General features: G+C 36.0%; 2 protein-coding genes across 3 annotated transcripts in view; both read left to right on the forward strand.

Moving 5' to 3' along the window:
- Nucleotides 1-2920: 2920 nt before the first annotated feature.
- Nucleotides 2921-17318, forward strand: LOC110457682 (peroxisomal sarcosine oxidase-like). 2 transcript variants are annotated; one of them, XM_021509042.1, is made up of 8 exons: nt 2921-3110; nt 7503-7654; nt 8255-8468; nt 8816-9019; nt 9955-10101; nt 12040-12189; nt 13897-13972; nt 15665-17318. In XM_021509042.1, the coding sequence occupies exons 1-8, from the start codon at nt 3009-3011 to the stop codon at nt 15787-15789; spliced, it is 1170 nt and encodes a 389-aa protein (XP_021364717.1). In that variant the 5' UTR covers nt 2921-3008; the 3' UTR covers nt 15790-17318. The 2 variants fall into 2 exon arrangements, with proteins under 2 accessions (XP_021364717.1, XP_021364718.1); XM_021509043.1 differs by having other exon boundaries at nt 2923-3110; nt 8837-9019.
- Nucleotides 17319-17695: 377 nt separating this feature from the next.
- LOC110457684 (peroxisomal sarcosine oxidase-like) overlaps nt 17696-26258 on the forward strand; it is an 18439-nt gene continuing 9876 nt past the window's right edge. The window contains exons 1-2 of the mRNA XM_021509045.1: nt 17696-18246; nt 25583-25734. Of these exons, the coding sequence (XP_021364720.1) occupies nt 18145-18246; nt 25583-25734 (254 nt within the window). The 5' untranslated portion in view covers nt 17696-18144. The remainder of the gene's footprint in view (nt 18247-25582; nt 25735-26258) is intronic.

Consider the following 26258-nt stretch of genomic DNA (forward strand, 5'->3'; position numbering starts at 1 on the left):
AATTTCTGCCACAAAAAAATATGGGTTGTCAGAATTTAAAGGATTTTAAATGGAAATTTATGTAAAAAGGAGTGAATTTTGAAAAATAAAATAAAGACACGTTTTTTTTGCAAAATAGCGTCAATAAAAGTAATACTGCCATAGATTAGTATTGCATTAATGTATATCAATTTGATAAATGCTGAAATTGTGTAAAATAAATTATCTATAAACGATTAAAAAATTGACATTTTATAATAAATCCATAACACATAGGAATTGCATGTAAGAGTTATCTGTCTTGAAAAACTTCACAGTAGTGAAATAGGTAGCCGGTTTCCTGAAGTAAAGAAAAGTGGACACATGTGACTCATTGATTAAAAAAAAATAAAAAAAAAATGAATTAATGCCTGGATTGTTTTGAAATACTTTAATATTGAGAGAACAAACTGTTCTGTCAATAATAAACATACAATATTCATCAGTTTAATATTAAACATTAGAAAATGCTGAAATTGTGATACTGTCTCCCTACATTGGAATTTCAACTAGGGATGTACTTCCTATTTCCGTTTATTAATACACTCCAACGACCTTAAGCTGAAATGGAATCGACAGAAATGCTAGCGCTGTTCATATTATGAATAAATATCTAAATCTATTAACCTCGCTAGTATCTTTGTCTGAGTTTGAACACAGATGAACTTAGTTTAATTTGTTAATGGGCATGTATCGGAGAGATTTTACTTTGTGTTTCTATAATTATACAGTGGTTTATGTAATGGATAATGACCGAAACCTGGGATTTCTTCTGAATACAACCCAAAGATGAGGGCGTTGAAAGTGATTTTCTACTTTCTTTTTTCCCTGGATCAAAACAGTTATATTAAACAATGTATTCCCTTCCATTTGATGAAATCCTCTGATTATTCATTTAATCACTATTTATGAAATTCGTTTCTCGTCTGTTTTCTAAAACCTTTTTAATCATTGGTTATGTTGCAATATTTCAATGATGCATTATCAGTAGCGAAATGTCTTACATACTCATACTTTTCTATCAAAACCAATGTCACTTCAATGTACTGTACTCGTGTTGTGTATTATCTGTGTGTGTGTTATCATAAGGAGGACAGAACAGAGTATGATTTGATGGTTCTGAATGAAAACATATAAATAAATATAAACCGAGGCAGCAGCCGGTGTTAGCTCCAGTGACACCATTTTTTTGCTATGAAGCATTTAAACCACATGATAGTGGCATTGGAAACAAAGAAAAATGAAACTAATTATTGTAATTAAAATACAATCAAATGTATTCCTTTCATTGTTTTCTGGCGTATTCTGTTCTCTCCTCTGTCGGTACTCGGGGTCAAATGATATACGTGCGCTATTAGATTTACATAATTTATAATATTACCGGGTTCAGTAAAATGGTATGATTTAATTATATTGCTGAATTAAACGATTTGTTTTGTTTTTACATACAAGATTTAAATTAGTACTAATATGAATACCCGGCCTCCTCTGGCACGACGACGCAATATATAAAAAATCTCTCTTCGTCAGAAAGCTACGTTATCGCAGCTAGATTAAAAATGTCAAAATGACGGACAAGGATGAATAACGTAGGAAGGAGAACATTCTTCTAGTAAATAGGGCGCATAACATTTTATTTTTTAAATCGTAATTTGTTAACAGTTCATGTTTTCATATGATGTTGACAACGTTTTCGCTATAAAGAATTAATTTTCGACTTCAGATAGAATAGGAATACGTATTTAAAACAGGGGGAAAACATTTGTTTTCGTTGTAAAAATGACGCGTGCTGCCGATAACTACGGCTTCTGTTTCGGGAAAAAAAAAGAAATGATGAAAGTAAAGTTGTCTCAACATAAAGAAGGGTCCATTTACAAGAATGCTTTAATCTATGTAAAGTATTGAAAAAATATAATTATCAAGAATCTCAAAACGTTCCATATCTGACACATATTCTGCATGTACACGAAGTGGTATTGTCATACAGTTTGTTGTGTGTGATGGCTAATATGACTTACCTAGTGTTAGCGTATGGAGACAGTGAAAGTGGGAAAATGAGTATACATAAATGTATATGCATGGTCTAAAGAAAAATGGCCAAAGACATTGAGTTGAACAATGTAATGAAAAAAATCACAAACGTTTCTCTTTTTTTATACGCTAGTAGTTTGTCATTACATATTCACGAGACGAATATCCCTTTTCAAATGTTTTCATAAAGTGCATATATTCCTTTTTACAGAAAGGTTTGTCCCATGGTTGAGGGAAGGTGTTTAGCCCCGTACCATCTGGACCGGTCACATTCCGGTAATAAATTCAATATATATATATATCTTTATACTTTATACCTTATGTTTATGCCTATTATCATTGTTGACATTTAATTGTAAATGTATGACGGGAGAAGGCTGTGATAGATTGTAAAAACGTATGCCCCATCCCTTGTTCATTTTATTGGCAACAAATATGTTTAAAGCTAAAAAAATATTTCATATTGGCAAGTGTGCAATTAGCTTCTGATGATAAATAATTATATTATTTGGTTTCATAGTGCGGTAAGAAGTTGTAGTTGCCTGACGGCCCCTCTCTGGGGGCCCCTCTCTGGGAGCCCCTTTTGAAACCGTTTCATCTCGCTCAGCTTGCTAGTCAGGTGACGTTATCGGCGCTATTTTTAGCAGGGCTTTCCCGAACAATTCAAGCGGTCAAACTAGACATTTGGAACAGACTATGAATATGGGGATAGCGAGGTAACATAAGTGGAAGTGCATACCATACATACATTCCCTTTAAATGCAATCCTCACCACCAAATCCGTTCCTCTACGACAAAATATGGCTCAAATAACTATCATAATAAGGTTTCCAGTACACGAGTACTCACGCAATACACTTGACCTTTAAAATTACTATCGCATGTGTTAGGTAACATATGTTATCGCACGCCTGTAAATAAATCTCCTGTAAATACGAGTACACCACGAGAGAGAAGACATGAAGGTGTACGACTCGATCGTCGTGGGAGCGGGGATAGAGGGCTCGTCCACAGCATATAATTTGGTCAAGAATGGACAACGCACCTTGTTGCTTGAACAGGTGAGACCTCTTCTCAGCCACAATAGATAACATATTATCAGTGTTTTTAGTTTTTAGTTTGATATCTATTGATAAAAACAAGTGCACAGTCTGTGAGTCGCATGATTATAACATGTACCTGCAGAGTGTGCAAGGTGGACGGTATATATACAGTTGTTTACGTAACGATGATACAGCACGATAAATACCCTTGTAACTATTCCGAAACCACTACCGTGTACATAGACTTGCTACCAGCCCCTAATTGTTTAGCTTATTTCCCCCTTATTTAGAACTTTCTGGAATCAGACAGTGATAAACATTTTTGAGTTAATTTTTTCTTTATAATTCGATATTCTAGAGACAGGGGGCAGTCTACTGTGTGCACCGAGATCCCTCTTTGTAATAAAATGTCGGTCAAGGCCGAACGTGTCCGTAACAATTACAACGGGACGGCGCCCAGGTCATGGACTTTAAACACACAGTAGTCCGTCATTAATAGCACATACATAAAATGTTCAGACACGTTCAGTATCCCTTCAGATTGCCGAGGCTAAGAAAACCTCGTTTTAGTTAAATACCATATGTATATATCATAAAATTATGCAACCGGCACAATTTACAAACTACACTCGATTTAAATTTGATTACTTCAGTGTAGGTATGCTAGCTAAGATCCAATAAAATGTAATTACGAGTGTTTACAGTTTTATTACACAATTTATTCTCCCCGTTTCAGTCTCAAATTAAAGGCACTTTGCTACATTTTTATTTATCTTTAGATATTTTGTTAAAAAAAGGAAAGCAAGAGAGCAATGATCAGGTGGATTCGCGCATTTCCGACATTTTTAAATGTCTTGCCTTCAAACGAGCATATTTTACAACAAAACTAACTATGCTATGTATTTTATGGGCAAATACGCTGGTGCTCTATAAATTCCACGAAGTGGGTTCAAATTTCCAACTAGTTAGTTAGGTATTCTCATCGATTATATCGATAAACAGAACCAAGGAGAAGACTTAATGTTTAATCAGATTTTGTCCCAAGCAGCAGACTGATGTAGGTATAGCCTTTCATGCTAAATATTTTAATCATGAACAAAGGATATTTAAACTTTCTTAGACACCCTGGAGTACAATTTTCAATCTGATTGACATTTTCTCCGTTGTGAAGTGTCCTTAATCAACACATTTTATAAAGGTCAACATTTTATTGCTTTACAAATGAATGACAACTTCAGGAATTTTAGGTGTCGTGAAAAAAGTTTAATCCTCCTAACATAATTCAAAATTCATCAATTTCCAGTATTTAGTAAAACTGCATCGGACATGGCTTGACGAGTCCAAAATACGTACTTCTCCTATTCCTATCGTTAATACAAATCATCACAAATTTGACCAATTGAAAATAATTTATAATTCTGTCTGCAACATTTATGATGAAATTAAATAATAAATACTTTCTTACATATCATATCATGTAACTTAATAGATTTCGAAATTGTGAAGCTTGAAACAATTTGACATCAATCTTCAATATCACTCTCGCTTTAAGAGAAATTCGTTCTTATAAGGAAAGGATAAAAGTCCAGTAGTCTCATTAGACATTCGTATTCCAAATTCGTTATTTTACCTCTAGTGAAAATCTGATCGGTCGCGACACATTGTTCATTACACACTGTCACATTCGCTTTAATATTGATCAATGGAAGGGTGCTTCCGAACGCCCTAATAACGGGTGACAGTGTGTTAAAATGTACTCACCTGATATGTTTATGTAGCATTTGAACAAAAAGACAAAACAATATACACTTCACCGTGATGTCCCTTTCAACGCAATCCTTAACGTCAAATCTGTTCCCCTACGACAAACTATGACTCAAATAACTATCAGAATAAGGCTGACTAATACTTATCCAGTACAGGAATATTCACGCGATATACCTGACCTTTAAAATTGCTATCACATGTGTAAGGTAGCATATGTTATCCCACGCCTGTAAATAAATCTCCTATAGACATACAGGTGTACGACTCGATCGTCGTGGGAGCGGGGATAGAGGGCGGCTCGTCCACAGCATATAACTTGGTCAAGAATGGACGGTATATACAGCACGTTAAACACGCTAGTAACTATTCCGAAACCACTACCGTGTACACCAAGATCCCTCTTTGGACTAGAATGTCGGTCAAGGCCGAACTTGTCCGTTGCAATTACACCTGGATGGCGCCCGGGTCATGTACTTAACATACTCACAATGTTCAGACACCATACGTACAATATCCCTTCATATTGCTGAAGCTAAGAAAACCTGATTTTAGTTTAATAACATATATATAGATCATAAAAGTATGCAACAGGCACAATTAACAAACTACACTCGATGAACAATTACTTACTTCAGTGTAGGTATCCTAGCTAAGATCCAACGACATGTAATTACGAGTGTTCACAGATTTATTACACAATTTATTCTCCCCTTTTTAAGTCTCAAATTAAAAGCACTTTGCTTCATTTTTATTTATCTTTAGATATTTTGTTAAAAGAGGAAAGCAAGAGAGCAATGATCAGATGGATTCGCGCATTTCCGACATTTTGATATTTCTTGCCTTCAAAAGAGCATATTTTACAACAAAACTAACCATGCTTTGTATTTATGGGCAAATACGCTGGTGCTCTATAATTTCCACGAGGTGGGGTCAAATTTCCAACTAGTTGGTTGGGTATTCTCATCAATTATATCGACCAACAGAAACGAGGAGAAGACCTAATGTTTAATCAGATTTTGACCAAAGCTGCAGACTGATGTAGGTATAGCCTTTCATGCCAAATATTTTAATCATGAACAAATGATATTTTAATTTTCTTAGACACCCTGAAGTACAATTTTATTTTGACGTTTTCTCCGTTGTGAAAGTATCCCTAATCGACAAATTGTATAAGGGTCACCATCTTATTGCAAAAATACGTACAGCTCCTATTCCTATCGCTAATACAAATCATCACAAAGTTGACCAACTGAAAATAATTTATTATTCTGTCTGCAAATTTATAATGAAGTTAAAGTATAAATACTTTCTTACATATTATATCATGTAACTTTTGGAATTTTGAAATTGTTAAGCTTTATGTTTGGACAAAAAACATAAACAATCAACTGTTATGTTAAGGTATTTCGTTTTATTTCAAGAAACATTATTGGCGATTCAAAAGGATTTGACAACACATTATTTTTATATCTGTCCTCTCCTTGAGCATGTTTTCCATGCAAATGTTATGTTAGCTAGATGCTTTAGCATATATTGTATGAACATGGTCACTTCTCGGTTAAATTCAACTTTCGCCAAAGTGTATCCGTGACGATACTGATATAGATATGATACAAACAATATGAAGATCACATCAATTATGCATAAATAATCAATTGTTTATCAAAAAGTCATCGATGGAAAACGAAAAGAAAAAGAAAACGATAGACGTTTGGTTAGGTTTTTATAGTGTTTTATAGTGTTTTATAGTGTTTAATGGCCTCATTAAAAGGCGGGTCACAACTATATTATTGTAGCGCCCGTCTGTGTGCAGGAGGCAGTGTATGTTGGTGTATTTGCTTCCTAGTAGTAGCGCCGACGCACTGAAATAACATGTCGAAACAAAGCATTCCGCCCGATCATATTATACTGATCACGGCTCAACCAGCTGTTGTGTTTTCTCCAAAAGTTAAACATTAAGCAGTGAATAGTAATTACCATGTTGAAGGACTTTGATGTATTACGGCATGGAGACAGAACCATTGCCCTCCTCACCTGGGTGAAAGTTCAACAGTAAAACAAAAGGCGAGTTATTGCCATGCAAGGCGCTAGGAAACAAAGGGTAGATGGATGAGATACATAAAGATCCAAATTACTGCAATGGGTGAAGCAGATTTACTTTGGTCGTTGTTATGTCTCCAAGTAGAAGCCAAAAACGCACATCCCAAATTCTTTAAAGGGTTTTCACATATGTCGCCTTTTGCGAGCATGCCTTAGAACACTGCATGTTGATTCTTTTCTCATTGCCCGACCTGCATGGGTGGCGATCAAAGTGGTAGGGTATGTTTTGACGCTATATTTGTATTAGATAGAATCATCCGTGGCGGGATGCATGACATAAATGTGATATACTCGTGTTTGGGCTGTATGGTCCATGTCACAGGCTTTTAAAATATTTAATACGGCTTTTAGTACCACATACAAGATTGGTGTCATTTTTTTAAATGAACAATCAATTTTTCATGAAATTAGTTATGTTTTATTAAACCGTTATTGATTTTCCCAAATTTGTCAATGCTCATATTGATCCGATGATAGTATGGACGCCTTAACTTACCAAAGACATTCCGTATACCTGTGTCAGTACTTCATTGTATATTTTAGTTCCCCCTGCCTCATTCTCGCGGAAGTTCTCATGGGCAAAGTCGAGTTACCAGGATGGCTTATGGCGATGCCGATTACTACACAGAGATGATGAAAGAGGCTTACAGATTATGGGAAAAGCTAGAAAATGAATCCGGAACGACTATATATACGTAAGTGGAAATCAGACTTACCTTTGGGTAAGAATTTATATAACAAAACTAATATTTATGTATCGGTTTCTTATTAAAACAAAGAGAAAGATAAAGAATACACAACTACTATCAAAACTAAAATTCGAACTCAGAATCGATTACAAACAAGTGCTTAGTGCAAACTATGAAAAAATAAAAAATAAATGCATGGGAAACACTAGGAAACTATGAGGAGAATTAAACTATGTATGTTGGCAGGGTAAGTGCCTCCTGCTACAAAGATCAGGCCCGTCATGTAATAAGGTCTGATTTCAATCTTTACAATGTAAGTTGGTTCGGCTAACCAGTTCATCTTTAACTCGTAAAATCGGATAACTAGTGACTAACTGCAGGGGCATTTTAGAAGCTGTTTATTGTGCTGGTAAGTCATGTTTTAAATGTCAACTAATTAAATGGTCGTGCGGAAAATGTTACTGTAACATCTTACAAACATAGCACACCTCTAAAAGGATCACGTCTTAAGAAGGTAAAGACACAGTGTGTTCCGAATAAACACTCACCATTATATTTTACATCGCAGAGAACTTAAGGCAGGGGAATGTTACATATCTAATACAGAAAAACAGGACTTCTGCTGGTGGGAAAAGCCGGAGACGAACTAATTGATGGAACTGTTCAGGCACTTCGGAAACACTCGGTGCCGTTCACAACACTGGACGGAAAGGCCCTGCGGTTGAAATATCCAATGTTGGCCTATTCCGATGATGTGTCGGGCGTGGATGATCACAGTGGGGGTGTTCTATTCGCCGATAAAGCTTTGGCGGCTTTTCAGGTAAATTATTCCGCTGAAACACGTATTACAAGGTATCCCCTCCTTTTCACTCACCACAAGGAGTCCCCTCCTTCACATTGACACGAAAGAAAGAAGACACTGTCCTAGTTGTTCCAAGAACTTTGCCTTATTGTTTCCTAACACGATCAAAAGCAATTATTTTCACATATTTTGTTTTCAGTATTGCTAAATAATGTTTTTGAACTTAAGAAAAAGATATTTTATTGTTTAACTGATAATATTCAGTTTTGAAAACCTCGGTTAAATCAAGTAAAGAGTTGTAAAATGGTTATTGTACCAGTTATGACAAAATAAAAACAGTGTACGATTGCCAACATTGAAATCAGGTAATGGATTATTCTTTCCAGAGGGAGTTTATTAAGCACGGAGGCGTCCTGCGTGATAACGAATCTTTAGTGGACGTATTCCCGGGAGACATCGTGACGGTCAAGACAAACAAGGGCAGTTATAGAGGCCGGAACCTAGTCTTGGCTGTCGGACCTTGGGCCACGAAAGTACTTCCTCCCCTCGGCATACATTTACCGCTCAAGGTAATAATGACACAATGGTAGTAAACGCTCTGTAAAGGCTCAATAATCTGATTGACGTGAGCAACACTCATATATATAGGGGTTAGAAGGTTGAGACAAACTTATTAATATTAGATAAATATATTTATGGTTGGTCATTCGTACGTACATTTGTATGTACTTACAGAAAGACTAACGGGACAAGCTTTGCATACAGAAAAACACCGATGCATACAGACTATCAGCCTCAGGTTTTTCAATTTCTTTTTTCTGTTGGATTAGTAATTACTGAAATAAAAGTTCGCACTTCTAAGCCTCACGTTTAGACCAATAGATAAATACTACTCACTCGTTAGGCTGATCAGCATACGTTTGTATGTTTTCTATATATAACTAAAAAGAGCTTTCGATACGATGATTCATACAGGCATGTTTGTTTACAGAACCCGAATAGGAACATATGTACATTGATAAAGTAGTTAAGAATCGATCGTGGTTAAAATAACCTGGTTTCTAAAAACATATTTACTCTACGGCTATGGAATACCATTTAAAGCTACACATGATCTGATCATGGAATTATTGATGATAATTAAAAGACTATCATGATATATGTGCTGAGCTTGGAATACCTTGCTTTGTATCAGATAGATGCAGTTTTTGAAATGGACCAGGCTTGAATTATTAAAGTGAAGCATGTAAAATATATGTTAGTTATAAAAAAAGACGGACCTTGGAAGGACATGGTTTGTATAAGGACCTTTAACCATTCTGTTTCAGCGTGTTTATCTTTCCATAGCTATCGATGTCTTACAAACCACAAGGAAATACAAATACATATGGTTTATCTCAAATCCTAGACAGAACTTATCAGTGTTTAATAAAATAGTGCGTAACAGTTCAACTCTCTACGTAACGATTTATATAAACGAATGTTATTTTACTGTACTTTCTAGGTGCTACGTATCAGTGTGTTTTACTGGAAAGAGAAGATTGCAGGAACGTATGGCGCTGATAAATTCCCAACTTTTCTGGGGGGTAACGCCCGTGGAAGCTTTGATGTATATGGCATGCCTAGCCTAGAATACCCGGGTTTGTATAAGGTAAATACGTATAGGCTGAGCTCATGTTTGTATGAGTAATGTTTAAACATGACGAGTTTGGGATACCAAACTTAGTATAAAACTTGAATACTGTTCGAGCTAAGGCTGCCAAGGTATGTATAAACAAAACGACCTCGGAATACCATAGTTTGATAAGGTAGGTACACAAAGCCGGTTTTCCACAGTTACTGATATTTAGCGTAGAGCTAGGAATCAGCTAGACCACGCTTGTAATCACCTGTATTCGTTAGTTATATAAACATGCTGAGAATGAATACGCTGTTCTGTACGGGGGAATACTAGGTCTGGTGTAACGTTCTGCTTGTAAGCGGTAGATGTTACTGATGGCGACCCCCTGCAGAATCAGGAGTTTCCTTTTGTCTATAGAAGTGATATGATAGGGCTGCAACGATGTATCGTATCGTATCGCAACACGTTATGGTGTATCGTATCGCAATACACTAACACTACTTAAATTATCAGTAACCTTTTATCAAACTCTAAATAAGTGTACATGGTTTTTTTTAACCCTTCGGTAGAGATGTATGCCAGTATTTGAAAGTATTCAAAATTTGATTTCTACAGTATTTACTATCAAATTCTATAACAAAACGTTATACAATCCTGCACTCATTCATTATGTAGTGAACCTTTTTAGCAGATATTTGTATCATAATAAGTATCGTATCGTACCACAATACTCATCGTATCGTGAGGTATGTGTATCGTTGCAGCCCTAATTGAAAAAAATCAAGAAAACAAACAAGCAGTATTTTGTTTAACCCAGCAGAGAGTGTACATGGTTACCTAGGTCAAGTTATGTGCATTAAACAAACTTCCAGGAGAACATGCTAACTTCTCTGGTATCTACATGTACGTTACAGTTGGTAGAACAATGTATGCACCATTTTACGTTGTAAGAAGGGGGACATAAAACTTTTCACTTGTTCTTAGATAAGGGAAGGATAAAAGTCCAGTAGTCTAATTAGGCATTCATATTCCAAATTCGTTATTTTATCTCTTGTGAAAAATCTGATCGGTCTCGACACATTGTTCATTACACACTGTCACATTTGCTTTAATATGGAATCAACGGAAGGGTGCTTCCAAACGCCTTAGCAATGGGAGACAGTGTGTGTGACAGTGCAAAATAGTGACCGCGCAAACAAGATGCGCGTACGGTTCGTTTCAGCCTTCATGCTTTCGCATTGCGATTCATCGCCCATGTAGGTGAACATGCACTCCATGTCGCTATCGTGTACATCTCACCGCTTGTTATTACGTAAACGTAACGATGAGATGTGTTAGTCTCGTTCAACCAGACTATTGTTGTCTTCGCAAGCTATGCCGAACAGCGCTTAATTCACGTGGTAGTCAGGATAAACAATCGGCCGTCTGCTGGTTTGGATAAAATTTTCACGGATCATGACTCGAAAAGCACACAGCGTCCCGTCTAACGAACATGTACAAATCAGTTTTGATTGATATGCAAAAACGAAGTTTTTGAGGGGGAAAAACACAGGGACACCATCACTGATGATGATATGAAGAAGCTGTTCGGTAACCCGATCGTCCATTTCAATAGTTGAATTGTTATCTTGCGGCCATGATATTTTTCAGTGTTTATAACACCAACTTTATTGTTAAAGTTTGAAAATTTCACTATTATATTTGTTGATGGAAAAACAATATTTGTTACAAATTTGATTTTTGTTTAATTATATGGACCTTTGGTACAATAACAAAAATACTACATTCATTAGAGTGTGACAGAGTGTCCCCTCGGATAAGAACTAGTATATATGTGTAATGTTGACAATCAATGTTCACGGGAATAAAAATCAATGAATTATAACAATTCCATTAGAAAAACATTACGATGTTGTAGAAATTGATAGTTGCAGATCCTGACGGGTTACGAATTCCTTTTACTTCTAGTTGTGCCTACACTCCGGACCAGAAATTGACCCTGACAGACGAGACGACGCTGACAGCACCTGGGTATTGGATAAAATGAAAAAGTTTGTCGCTGAACACTTCCCTCTTCTGGAGCCTCATCCTGTTATCACAGAAACTTGTATTTACACTGTAAGTTTAAGCTCTTTCCTTCTTCTGGATACTCATCCTAATATCACAGAAACTTGTATTTACGTTGTAAGTTTGAGCACTTCCTTCTTTTGAAGCCTCATCCTGTTATTACAGAAACATGTGTTTACACTGTAAGTGTGAACATTTTTCTGAAGCCTCATTCTGTTATTACAGAAACATGTGTTTACACTGTAAGTGTGAACATTCTTTTGAAGTCTCACCCTGTTATCACAGAAACATGTGTTTACACTGTAATTGTGAACATTCCTCTGAAGCCTCATCCTGTTATCACAGAAAGATGTGTTTACACTGTAAGGGTGTTTACGCTGTAAGTGTGAACATTCTTCTGAAGCCTCATCCTGTTATCACAGAAACATGTGCAGTGTGAACATTCTTTTGACGCCTCATTCTGTTATTACAGAAGCATGTGTTAACACTGTTAGTGTTAACATACTTCTGAAGCCTCATCCTTTTACTACAGAAACATGTATTTACACTGTAAGTTTAAGCACTTTCCTTCTTCATGATACTCGTTCTGTTATTACAGAAACATGTCTTTACACTGTAAGTTTGAACATTCTTCTGAGGCCTCATCCTGTTATCAAAGAAACATGTGTTTACACTGTAAGTGTGAACATCCTTTTGAAGCCTCATCCTGGTATCACAGAAACATGTTTTAACAGTGTAAGTGTGAACATTCTTCTGAAGCCTCATCCTGTTATTATAGAAACATGTGTTTACATAGTAAGTATATGTAGAGGGAGGTTCGTTTCTAAAGTCAACATCATTTCATGCACACTATTCTTCACAATGAGCTTCACAATTATACTTCATTAGTGATTGACAATGGTCGTTTTGAATTCGTAAATGTCCACACGTTAATCTCACTGACCTCCGTATATACACCGTAAGGATGATTAATGACCATACTTTCCCGATTCAAACCTCACGACAAGCCGCATGTTTACCTTAAAGTCATGGGTATTAGACATTTCCCTCCTTATTCTTACTTCACGGCCAGCTAACATTAAGGATCTTAAACTTAATGGAAAGTCGTATTATTACATTTCACTCCCACTTCACAGAAAAAAAAACATTAATTGTATCTGTGATACTGACAACGGTCATTCATGCATGACTTACTTCACTGATAGTCGTATGTATTACTGTTAATTCAGGCGATGCGTATCCCAGCAAGACTCTCCTTCAAAGAAAGCCGTATCTATTATATTGCTATAAGTAATGCGCGCACCCCGCTCTCGACTTGCACTTGACAGGTATCAAAATTCCCCTCCATTACCCCACAAATTAAAGAAAAATATTAATAGTTGGAATATACTAACTACTTAGTTCTGACATGTATCACACAGAACATCCAGCTCATAGACAATTTCTACTTGGATAATTTGTTAATGATTCTTTCGATGATGATGACACCAAATGTTGTGGGAGGTTTGAATTTGCAATACTTGTGTGTAACATCACATTAACAATTTTGAAATCAAAATGAGACAACATTCTAGTAAGGTTTCTTTCACGGTCCCAGGGTGGTCTTTTTATAATTTGAAAGTAAGGGTTTCACACAAGAAAAATTCGGCGCCTGTTATGACGTATTATGTACCTGTTCTGCAAGTGTACCCACAAGAGCAGCTCTACGTATTGTGTGTAAATTAGTCTTGCCATACAAACAGCATTGCTTTCTTAAAGAACACTCCGGACCACGACTTTGTACTGGACAGACATCCGGCCTGGCGGAACATAATCATCGGTGCTGGCTTCTCAGGTGGGTTTAATTTGTAGCTACATTTCACCTGTATTACATGTACATGTACATTCGTTTATTATGTTTGCGGGCGGATGGTGTTCCTACCTCCCGGGGAAGTGTGTGCCTCCCTAATTCTGATACGGATAGTTGTATTCTGTACAAACTTAAATTTTCAGTTTTACTAACTATTCCTCCAGTGTGAAAGCTTCTCTGGTTGATGGGTGGGTGAAGTACAACACAATTGCAATTACAAATCATGCAAAAGTTCAATTTAACATGGATCTCTGTCATTTAAACAATGACGTTTGTCCGATTACCCGTGACTTAAATATCTCATGTTCCTTTACGTGCCTTGTATTTTATATTGTAAAGGCTAAGTTGTTGTCTGGTCGTCGTTGACATCCTAAAGAGACATTTTCACTAATTTACAAAAATACGCAAAATTAAGCCCATTCTGTATTCCTTTATTTTAAGGACAATACGATATGGGTACCAAATAAAAATCATGCCCTGAGTACACAGTTGTATCACGACGTGAGGAAATCATTCGGTATAATACTGTGTCTGTATGATTGGCTATTTTTTAGTTAATTAATGATTTTGTAAAATTGATGACATCTGTTTATGCAATGCATTCATGAAATTATATACATGTACCATTATGTTATAATGATTTCTATCAGCATCAGCGGTTATAGTTATTCTTTTGAGGCAAAGGTTACCATCAAACCGTTACCACTATTGCAAAATACTTGTTTCGGCCCTTTTCAAAAAGGTATCCCATAGATTCACATGTCATCATGCATTTTAAAGAATTAAAATTATTCGAAATTTAACTGTTTGAAAATAGATTGAAAACAGAAAACAGAAAAACAATAGAATGGTCGAACTCTGTACCTTCACTATACAAAGCCTACACTTTCCCGATGTTGTAATGCGAACAATATTTTACAGCAATGATATGAATGTCCAAATTATGGGCATGAAAGCCAAATAATAACAATGACATAGGAATATATCTAATCCAGTAAATCTATTGACGGCTTCATCTTTATGGAAGGGAGACTACTCCAAAAACAAAAGGGAAATAAATCGTTGAGTAGAAACCTTCTTTACGATGTTTACTGATGCAGTGGTACCTTTGAGCTTTAAAAACGCTATTTGGAGTTTGTGATATCGGACTGTGTAAAAGTAACACAATATTCACTCGCTTATACAATTGTCTTCCTACACATTTTATCCTTGCCAGGTGTTACGCTTTGCTGCTCGATAATAATGTATCAATCTTTATTTTGAGTTTGTCTTACTGATATATGTACGTCGAGATTTGAATGAATTACCTTTCATATGACTTATGTTTGTATGTCGAGATTTGAATGAATGACCTTTTATCTGACTGATGTGTGTATGTCGAGATTTGAATGTGTGTGTCGAGATTTGAATGAAAGATCACTCGTATAACTGATGTCTGTATGTCGAGATTTAAATGAAAGATCATTTGACTAACTCATGTCTGTATGTCAAGATTCAAATGAAAGATCATTTGACTAACTGATGTCTGTATGTCAAGATTTGAATGTGTGTCGAGAGTTAAATGAAAGATCATTCGACTAACTGATGTCTGTATGTCGGGATTTGAATGAATGATCACTTGACCAACTGCTGTCTGTATGTCGAGATGTCTATATATCGAGTCCCTTTGTATTACAGGGCATGGTTTCAAGCTATCTCCAGTTGTAGGGAAAGTCCTCGCTGAGCTGGTCATGCGGAAGACGCCATCCTACAACATGTCTCATTTTAGGATCGACCGATTCAACAAGTCATCCAAATTATGAACCTATAATGACAAAACGAACAATTCCCCGGACAATCATATCAATATGGAACATGATTTAATGGAAACCAATCAAACCTAGTAATATGTTCAAATCGATATCTGTGTGTTCGAAAATATTTTTGATTTAATAGAACAGTATATATTGAAACATGCAATATCATCTTCATGACAAGTATATGATAAAATGGCTATCATAAGACCATATCCATATCCTAACCCAGATCAACCATCTGTCCATTACAGTCCATAGGCCGCCGACCCTTCGGATATTGAGGTCTACGGATGATTAGGAGAAGGATATTTTAATTGTGTTATGACAGCCTTGTCGATTGTAATTGTGGATTTATCGTACTGAATTGGAAGTAAAATGGAAATGACAGGTACATGGCGGACATGGTGCTTGCTGGGCGTATATTTGACATGTGAACATTTGATATATTATTCAAGATTCTGTATAAAACATTGCATATATAACAAATTATTCAAAACAGTGATTTGAAATTTGAAAACACAAGTTATTACACCTCCGTCGAGTGACTTTAATATTAATTTCATTAGCCTATAGAACATTGAATAAAGTGTCACTTGCTAGAAAAGAAAATGATTGACTGTGCCATTTGACCGTGTCAGATGCTGCCTACATGAATAAGAATGATCTTAACAACGTCTTTTTATACGGGTATAATATGAGACAATAAGCAGAGGGCAACCAAAGTCAAACTGAACAAAGTCTTAATGGAGTACAAATATACCTCACAAGTATAAACTCACATGTTCGTACAAAACAAACGAAGTTGTATAAAAAAATATTATTTTTTCGCTTTACACTTTTTAAGGAACGACCTTCATTTTGACGGCGTATACGGAAGTATGAGTGCAGTTGGTAACGAACATTTGTTGACTCCGCGATCGATCCAGGTAGCATTATCAGTAAATCTATTTATGTAGATGTTTGAAAATAAATGTAAGTCATAGACGGGTTATTGCAAATGTTTATATGCCTATAGCTTGTACTAATTAGAGGAAAATATATGCGGGAAACATTTAATACTTGCCAATAAAACACAACAATAGTTTAACATATGTCAGGTAGTTATAAAGGATTCAAATATTGAAATGTCATTGTGGCTACAATAATGGTGTATGCACCCATCAAACATCAACACGAATAAGTATACTGCATCATAGTGTGACACAATTTTGTTTTATTTAGAAAACAAACTGATATTCCGTTTGATATGTTTTACCAGTAAAAGTTAACAATTTACTTCCCTCAAAGTAACAAAGACCGACAGAAGATCTTATACCAATCACAATATTAATGATGAGAGAGATGTAATCAAATTGTAAATGTAATACCAACCATAATGAAATTGATCAATACGAGTTTTACTGATTGTTTCTCTAAAACATTTACCTCAGAACCAGCGACTCATCTGCATTGTTTTCCTATATGCATCGCATTACCATGATTATGAACAATTGCCCACTCTCCTACCAATTAAGCGCTATAAAAGATATTCATAAGAATGTGCATTTGTTTTCTCATTTGGAAAAGACGTCAGATTAAAAGCTGCTACCTTGATGCATGTTCTCAAATTGTTCTTTTGAGCAGTTTTGGGAAGAAGAAAAATATGCATGGTTTACCATATGAAATCCACACTCATACAGTCAAAAGGTACAACGGAACATACCAACAAGTACGCACACATGGGAAACTAATTTGCAGTTTTTGTTAGAAAGAATACTTCAAAGCATATTTATAAGTACGTGAATATGAGATATACATATTTAATTTTTCTTCATGCATCTATTCTGATATGTGTTTATAAATTGGCTTTTTCTTCAAAGTGTTAAATACGTTTTAATGTGTTGGAAGAAGGCCTAGTTACCTCCCTTTACAGTGTCAGTACTGCATATTTAATACAGTAGGATGTTTTTATAATTACCTCTGTTTATGTATTTATCTACTGATGCATGAGTTTAGATTAAGATATTAGTCAATTTGAATGGAATCATATATGTGTAGACAGATAAAAGTGAATCAAACCTCAATTATTTATAAATAGTATGTATTTATATTGTAAATATTATGTACATAAGAGATGACGGGCATGATAATGAACAAAATCAAATAGACACCGATTTTGGTGGGAAAATAAATAAACACGTATGCAAATGTGAGCGTTAGATATTTTTTGGTATATGGTTGGCTAATTCTTATCCAGTACAGGAGTACTCATGCGATACGCATGACCTTTAAAATTTCTATCACACGTGTCACGTAACATATACTATTCAACGCCTGTAAATAAATCACCTGTACATACGAGTACACCACGAGAGAGAAGGCATGAAGGTGTACGACTCGATCGTCGTGGGAGCGGGGATAGAGGGCTCGTCCACAGCATATAACTTGGTCAAGAATGGACAACGCACATTGTTGCTTGAACAGGTGAGACCTCTTCTCAGCCACAATAGATAACATATTATCAGTGTTTTAATTTTTAATTTGATATCTATTGATTAAACAAGTGCACATTCTGTGAGTCGCATGATGAACGGTATATATACAGTTGTTTACGTAACGATGACACGGCACTTTAAACAGCCAGCACACAGATATCGGGCCGACATTGGGCCGAATTCGGAGTCCATATCGGCCAATTGTCGGTTTTAAGGGCGGACAACACGTTTTGATGTCGGCCCGATATCGGCAAGTATATTGGCCCGATGTCTATCCGACGTAGATCCAACATATAAACCGTATTACTCTCAGTATTTGGACAACCTATGTAAGGTGGCCCGTCGATGTCCCAACATTGACCCGATGTAAATCTGCAGTCCTCCATATCGGCCCAGTGTCGGTTTTAAGTACGGGCCGACATCGGACCAGCTTCTTTTTGCATAACAATTTGATTTCGTTCCAATATCGGCAAGTATATCGTCCCGATGTCTATCCGACGTCTTTCCAACATGAAAACCTTGTTCTTCCCAGTATCTGGACAACATGTGTAAGTTGGTCCGATGTTTTCCCAACATTGGCCCGATGTCAATATGCAGTCTTTCCAACATGAAAATCATTTTCTTCCCAGTATCTGGACAACATGTGTATGTTGGTCGAATGTTTTCCCGACATTGGCCCGATGTCAATCTGCAGTCTTTCTGTACCGATACAATAAACTTAATTATAACCACAGTTTTGAAGTTTGTAAACATTCGTAGTCTTGACAAGTTCATGGCGTGTTAACTTTTGTTCCCATTTATTACATATTGTTTCTATATATACATGCTAAATATCAAAGAAAAAAACAGCAAAATATACTAAGAAAAACACCATGAAAAACATGTAAATATAAACATGTATTAGTAGTATATAACTAATCAAGCCGTTCTCAGGTGGTTATCGCTATGTCATCACTTATTCCGTTAAGAATTGTTTAACTTTCGTCACACCATCTGAAATGAATAGAAGTATTTGTTAAGTGTTAAAAATAAATTCACATATATATAGTATTAATATATAAACATATACCACATATTCTTTGTGAGATCTGAAATAACAAAATAAAAAAGGCATTGACGTCTTCAGGTACACAATGAATTGATCGGATGGAGTGATACAGAATGGTTATGTGACATATTGTCCAAATCATCAACGAAAACATTGCCATGCGAGTGCACTGTAGCCAGCAGTAAATAGTATTAATCTCCCCATTACCAAGTGTGATCTCAATGGTAATTTCTGTTTTTTTTGTGTACTTCTATCTGTGTAAGATGTAACAAGATACTTCCAATACATGATTAGCCTGTTATACAATATCATAACCCCCAGAGATTAGGGCCTCACTGTACACATGTAACCTCATCATGGCAGACTCCCTTACATATGACTATTGGGCTACCAAAACAAAGTCAATACCACTCCCTGTAAGAACACACCACTCTTGGTATAAATATAAAATCATGTAAGAACTCAACATGCAGCTAAACACCATGAGGTGCAGAATATAAGTTTTAAAATGATATAACTATATAGATACACACTTATTTTGTAATTTTTAAACATTCAGCATGCAATCAACTTGTTAACATTTTAGTACATGTATTTACTCATATATAAAACATGATTGCCACTGGCTAGATGTTCGTATGAAATAAAACAGCTTACCCTCATCACCTTTAGCTAGGCTTTGTCTGATCATAAAATAATCCAAACACACTGTCCATATCCGTTATACCTGCTGTCTGTTCTGTCAGTTTTGAAAATGCCGGTAACCTGTTACAAATCTGGCGCAATTTCCGGTTAGTCGGTCCGCATTGAATAAACATTTATGTTTGTATATAATAAAAAAAAAACTTTTATCTATTGAAACTTTGACATAAATTTTTAAGTTACTTTAGCATTGACACTTATTGAATACAGTTTTATAAATGCATTAGACAGATGCATAATGTTATGTCCATAAAATACTTCTTTATGATACAACATCGTAGCGACATCGTATGGCCAGTAACCGAGTTATATTGTTTTGGTGACACCGGTCCGCAGTTTGGCCGATATCATTTTGTCATGTTTATGTATTTTTTATTGTTGCAATCAAGCATAAAAACCAGCCTAATCTTTCTTTTAAATAATTTGTGGTAATATATAAGTGTTAGAAATAAATTTATCACATACAATTTACCTGCTGAATCTTGTTATAGTAATACAAGCAATGTTTAGACCATGAAATACAACGTTCTGTATTGCACATGTGCAATATGGAATGTTGTATTTACCTACTAGCCGGAACTACTTTTTATGGGAATCCCCTTGTTACCGGTATTTGCAAAAAAATATCAAAGTTTATAAAATCGTTGTATCGATCTCTACCAAATACGGAAGGAATGTGATAAAAGCAAGACCACACTTGTTATTCAATATATATGCAGGACCACACCCTTGTGTTTTTCTAACAAATCATAAAGCACTTATTTATTGCGCGGACGTATATATTCGTCCGCGCAATAAACTCGTGCTTTCTGATTCGTTAGAAAAACACAAGTGTGTGGTCCTGCATATATATTGAATAACATATATATAAATAGTGATGACGGCCCGACGTCGGCCCAATAATGGCATATTTAGCCGATATTCCGTCCTTCAACCGACATTGGCCCAATATCAGCGTGGTGGCTGGGTAAATACCCTAGTAACTATTCCGAAACCACTACCGTGGACATAGACTGTCGACCAGCCCCTAAGTTTTTACTACTAGCTAATCTCCCCCTAGTTTAGAACTTTTTGGAATCAGATATCAAAGTGATAAACACTTTTTGAGTGGTTTTTTTTCTTCTTTATAATTCGATATTCTAAAGACGGGGCCAGTCTACCGTGTAAACCGAGATCCCTCTGTGTACTAGAATGTCGGTCAAGGCCGAAATGGTCCGTTACAATTATATCTGGATGGCGCCCGGGTCATGTACTTAAACACACAGTAGTCCGTCATTAATAACACATACAAAAAATGTTCAGACACCATACGTACAATATCCCTTCAGATTGTCGAAGATAAGAAAACCTGATTTTAGTTTAATAACATATATATATATCATGAAATTATACAACCGGCACAATTTACAAACTACACTCGATTTACAATTACTTACTTCAGTGTAGGTATCCTAGTTTAGATCCAACAAAATGCAACTACGAGTGTTTAAAGATTTATTACGCAATTTATTCCCTTTTTAATTCTCAAATTAAAGGCACTTTGCTACATTTTTATTTATCTTTAGATATTTTGTTAAAAAAGGAAAGCAAGAGAGCAATGGTCAGGTGGATTCGCGCATTTCCGACATTTTGATAGTTCTTGCCTTCAAATGAGCATATTTTACAACAAAACTAACCATGCTATGTATTTTATCGGTAAATACGCTGGTGCTCTATAAATTCCACGAAGTGGGGTCAAATTTCCAACCAGTTGGTTAGGTATTCTCATCCATTATATCGATAAACAGAAACAAGGAGAAGACTTAATGTTTAATAAGATTTTGACCCAAGCTGCAGACTGATATTGGTATAGTCTTTCATGCCAAATATGTTAATCATGAACGAATGATATTAACATTTTCTTAGACACCCGTAAGTACAATTTTTTGTATAAGGGTCAACATCTTATTCCTTTACAAATGAATGACAACTTCAGAAATTGTAGGTGCCGTGAAAAAAGTTTAATTCTCCTAACATAGTTCAAAATTCATCCATTTCCGGTATTTAGTAAAATGACTTCGTAGGACATGGCTTGACGAGTCCAAAATACTTACTTCTCTTATTCCTATCGTTAATACAAATCATCACAAAGTTGACCAACTGAAAATAATCTATAATTCTGTCTGCAACATTTATAATGAAATTAGAATATAAAAAGTTGTTTTACTTATTATATCATGTAACTGAATAGATTTTGAAATCGTGAAGCTTGAAACAATTTGACATCAATCTTCAGTATCACTCAAACAAGACAAATTCCAATACTTCGACGGCTTATACAGAACAAAGTCCGACATGTATAACATAATGGACAAAGTTCAGTCTGGTATTTTATAGATACTAGTACAACGCAAAGGCCATTGTTAAAAAGCAAAGGGGCCGACATTTTGTATCAAACAGGACAAAGTGAACGACGATAACGGGCATATAGGAAGTGGTCGAACTGAAAAAAATGTTGTCCGGACATTTTGTTGTTCTAAACTAAAGAACCGATTTCATTATGTACATTGTGTTTTATTTTATTTACTTCGTCATTTGCGTCCCTCTACGGAAAACTAAGCATCTGACCAATGATAATGACACTTTAGGGAGTAATACATAGGGGATTCACTTTATGTTAGGACAAAAAACATAAACAACCAACTAGGCTAGGAATATTGTGTTTTGAGGTCAAACAAATTGCAATACATTTTTTTTCACTGCAATGTATTTTAGTAAGGTCCCCAAAATGACATACTAAAAGTCCGAAAAAATCCGTGTAGTGGAAGTGTGTCTAATTTACATAAATCCAAAATGGCCGCCAATCCAACTGTTTTCTCCTAGATTTAGTCAAAATGTTCACCTTACATACCTTTTAGAATACTTTAAGTGTACTTTGAATGTCTAAAATGGTAATTTCAAGAATGCTTTTGTTTGCACAAGGTTTCATGTGCCTAATTAAGTGTGTTAATTTGCATAAATTCAAAATGGCTGCCAATTAAGGCATTTTTGTGTGTAGAGAATTGATTATAATCATAATTCTTGACCTATGTAATATCAGAATAATTGCGACAACACTTATTCATGTTGTAAAATATTTTTAAATTTTCAAATATATCATAATTAGGTTCTGCAGTTTGCATAAATACTTACAAATCCACAATGCATTCCAGAGCAACTATAATTTATGTATATATTGGTTTAAAATCTCAGCTTAGTTGTTATTACAGTTGGTAGTCTCCAACAAACATACATTTATGTGGCACGCTGGTCAGTAGTAGGTCTGGTGGTGGTGAGTTGGAGCAACTAGTGCCACGACAATGAATGCAGGCTGTTGAAAATTGGATGCCATACTTCCGGCACGTGCATTTCTAGGTTGCACAGTCTTTCTTGCATCCACATCTGATGACTTTAAGGTGTGATGCTGGTGCTGGTGGTTTATCAGTTTGCATTGGAAGATACTTCCCATCCGTGACCTGCCAACCCCAGTCTCCCGGTGTCAGGTCGTCTGCCATTCCTTTCCATTCTAATATCTGATAGTACATAGCAGACTGTGGAACTTTGCTGCTGCTGAAGTTGGTGGCAAAGTATTGGTTTCTACGGCAGACGAGATTGATGATACCTTTACGCAATATCTTCTGTACCTCAAAGAATCTAGATCTTCTGTTGAGTCACCACGATACAGGCATACAAGTGCCTTTTCCCCAGCTGTAATAATGGTCTCCTTCAGGTCTGATGCTGGCTGACTAAACACCTTGGCAATCTCACAGAAGTCATCAATCTTCATGATTTTCTTCAGTGCTACGCCTTTCCCTAGTCCAAATATGCGAGACGTTGAGCCCAGAACCGCATAGACAAAGAGAATGTCGCCACACACACTACTTTCTAGAGTTTCCTTCAGCTGTTTGATATTTCATATTCGTTTCTTCTTGGAGTTTGCCTTGGGCTCAGGTGCAAAAAAAAGACGTTCTTTGCATTCAGATCAGCGTAGAAGATCAGCAAGATGAGAAGGTCTGTGTCATCCCCGACAAGAACTGTGTCTTTAAACTTAGCTGCTTCTACTGCTGTAGTAACAATTAAGAGATCTGCATCTCCTCTTGCATGAGATACAGTGCAACAATGCATTTCGAGCTTGGAACTGAGTAGGTTTATGAAGCGTTGCTTGTTAATTTCATTTGCAATAATTTCGTTTTTCTTGGATTTGATTACCATGTCCTCTGCAAAGTTGACAGTCAGGCCTTGACAACCTCCTGATCGTCTAAGATGTATGTGTTGCGTCCTTGATTGAGAGACCGCCTTGATAGCCATAAAAAACAACTGTTGGCCTTCCATGTTTGTTGCTGACATTATTGACATATAGCTGGCATATTTTGTTGAAAGAGCCCCCACGCGGCCAAGGAAAATGGTGCAGTAGAGCACCACCATCAAAAACATAATATTTATATTTCTACTGAACTTGGACTTATATACCTACTTAACATTTTAAAGGTTATTTTTCAATGTACTTTTCAGTTGGCGTATGGATACATCAGCATAGTATCAACCTGGTTACTCTGTTATTCCGAGGAGCGCAGGAAGTAGTTCCATTCATAGATTGTTTTCAAATTGTTTTTTTTTTTTTTGTCAGAAGTATTCAATTGAATTCAAACAATAATTAACATCTTGATTTGCTTATTCATCTTACCAGGACGACGTCTCACAGTAAGTGATGACGTCATAAGAGTTGATACCTTCCATGGTGTTAGACTTGCACAAGACCGATATTTTAGATATTATCCGAACAAAAATCAATATCGCTCTGAATGTAAATATAAGGATAGAATCTCAGCTTGTTGAGGTTTATGGGGCATAAACCTCAACAAAAAATAATTAAATCCTTTTATTAACATTACCACTGGGTAGTGTCTGCTCTCGTGTCAACCATGTTCAAACACCTTCTAAAGTGCATCTGCTAGGACTGGTTTGTCGGCCTTTAGGGGGAGACATGAGGATTCAAACAGAGCAGGAGGGTGACTGCATAACTCGTAGCTGAAAACTAAGGCTAAAGTATCTTCACGTTCTCTACTGACAATGACTAGTCTCTGGAAAAGGAGCTGTGGGTCCACATGACAAAAGATTATGTTTATATCTATCCTCTCCTTGAACATGTTTTCCATGCAAATGTTTTGTTATCAAGATGCTTTAGCATATATATTGTATGAACATGGTCACTTCTCGGTTAAATTTACCTTCCGCTAAAGTGTATCCGTGACGATACTGATATAGATATGATACAAACAATATGCATATTACATCAAACATCCATAATTAATCAATTGTTTATCTTAAATTCATCGATGGAAAAAGAAAAAGAAAACGATAGAAGTTTAGTTAGGTTTTTATAGTGTTTAATGGCCTCATTAAAAGGCGGGAAAGGATAAATGCAAGATATAAATGTGATATACTCGTGGTTGGGCCAAATTTGTCAATGCTCATATTGATCCGATAATAGTATGGACGCCTTCACTCACCAAAGACATTCCGTATACCTGTGTCAGTATTTCATTGTATATTTTAGTTCCCCCTGCCTCATTCTCGCGGAAGTTCTCATGGACAAAGTAGAATTTTCAGGATGGCTTATGGCGATGCCGATTACTACACAGAGATGATGAAAGAGGCTTACAGATTATGGGAAAAACTAGAAAATGAATCCCGAACGACTATATATACGTAAGTGGAAATCAGACTTACCTTTGGGTAAGAATGTATAGAACAAATCCCAATTTTTATGTATAGGTTTCTTATTAAAACAAAGAGAAAGAGAAAGAATACACACCTGCTATCAAAACCAAAATATCAAACTCAGAATCGATAACAATTACTTGCTTAGTGCAAACTATGGAAAAATGAAAAAAGTACATGAGAAACACTAGGAAACTATGACGAGAATTAAACTATGTATGTTGACAGGATAAGTGCCTTCTGCTACAAAGATCATACCCGCCATGTAATAAGGTCTGATTTCAATGTTTACAATGTACAGTTGTGGGACCGCACAACGCACCAAAAATAGCGTGCGCACACCGTGCATACATCGTTCACACACCGTCCGCACATCGTCCACACATGGTGCGCACAACTGTGCGATTTAGCAATCGTTCGCCCCGTTGTGCGATTCTCTCCGCACAACTGTGCGATTTGGTATCATTTGTAGATCAAAATTACGGAATGACAAAAATACGGAAGGCTTGTAT

This window comes from Mizuhopecten yessoensis, unplaced genomic scaffold (assembly GCF_002113885.1).
Source record: "Mizuhopecten yessoensis strain PY_sf001 unplaced genomic scaffold, ASM211388v2 scaffold9299, whole genome shotgun sequence".
NCBI lineage: Eukaryota > Metazoa > Mollusca > Bivalvia > Pectinida > Pectinidae > Mizuhopecten > Mizuhopecten yessoensis.

Bases quoted from the DNA above. Each gene is read 5' to 3' on its own strand.
- LOC110457682 (XM_021509042.1), top strand. From the start codon at position 3,009: ATGAAGGTGTACGACTCGATCGTCGTGGGAGCGGGGATAGAGGGCTCG. The intron at 10,102-12,039 runs GTAAATACGTAT...TTTTACTTCTAG, and splicing joins AATACCCGGGTTTGTATAAG to TTGTGCCTACACTCCGGACC. The intron at 12,190-13,896 runs GTAAGTTTAAGC...GCTTTCTTAAAG, and splicing joins CAGAAACTTGTATTTACACT to AACACTCCGGACCACGACTT.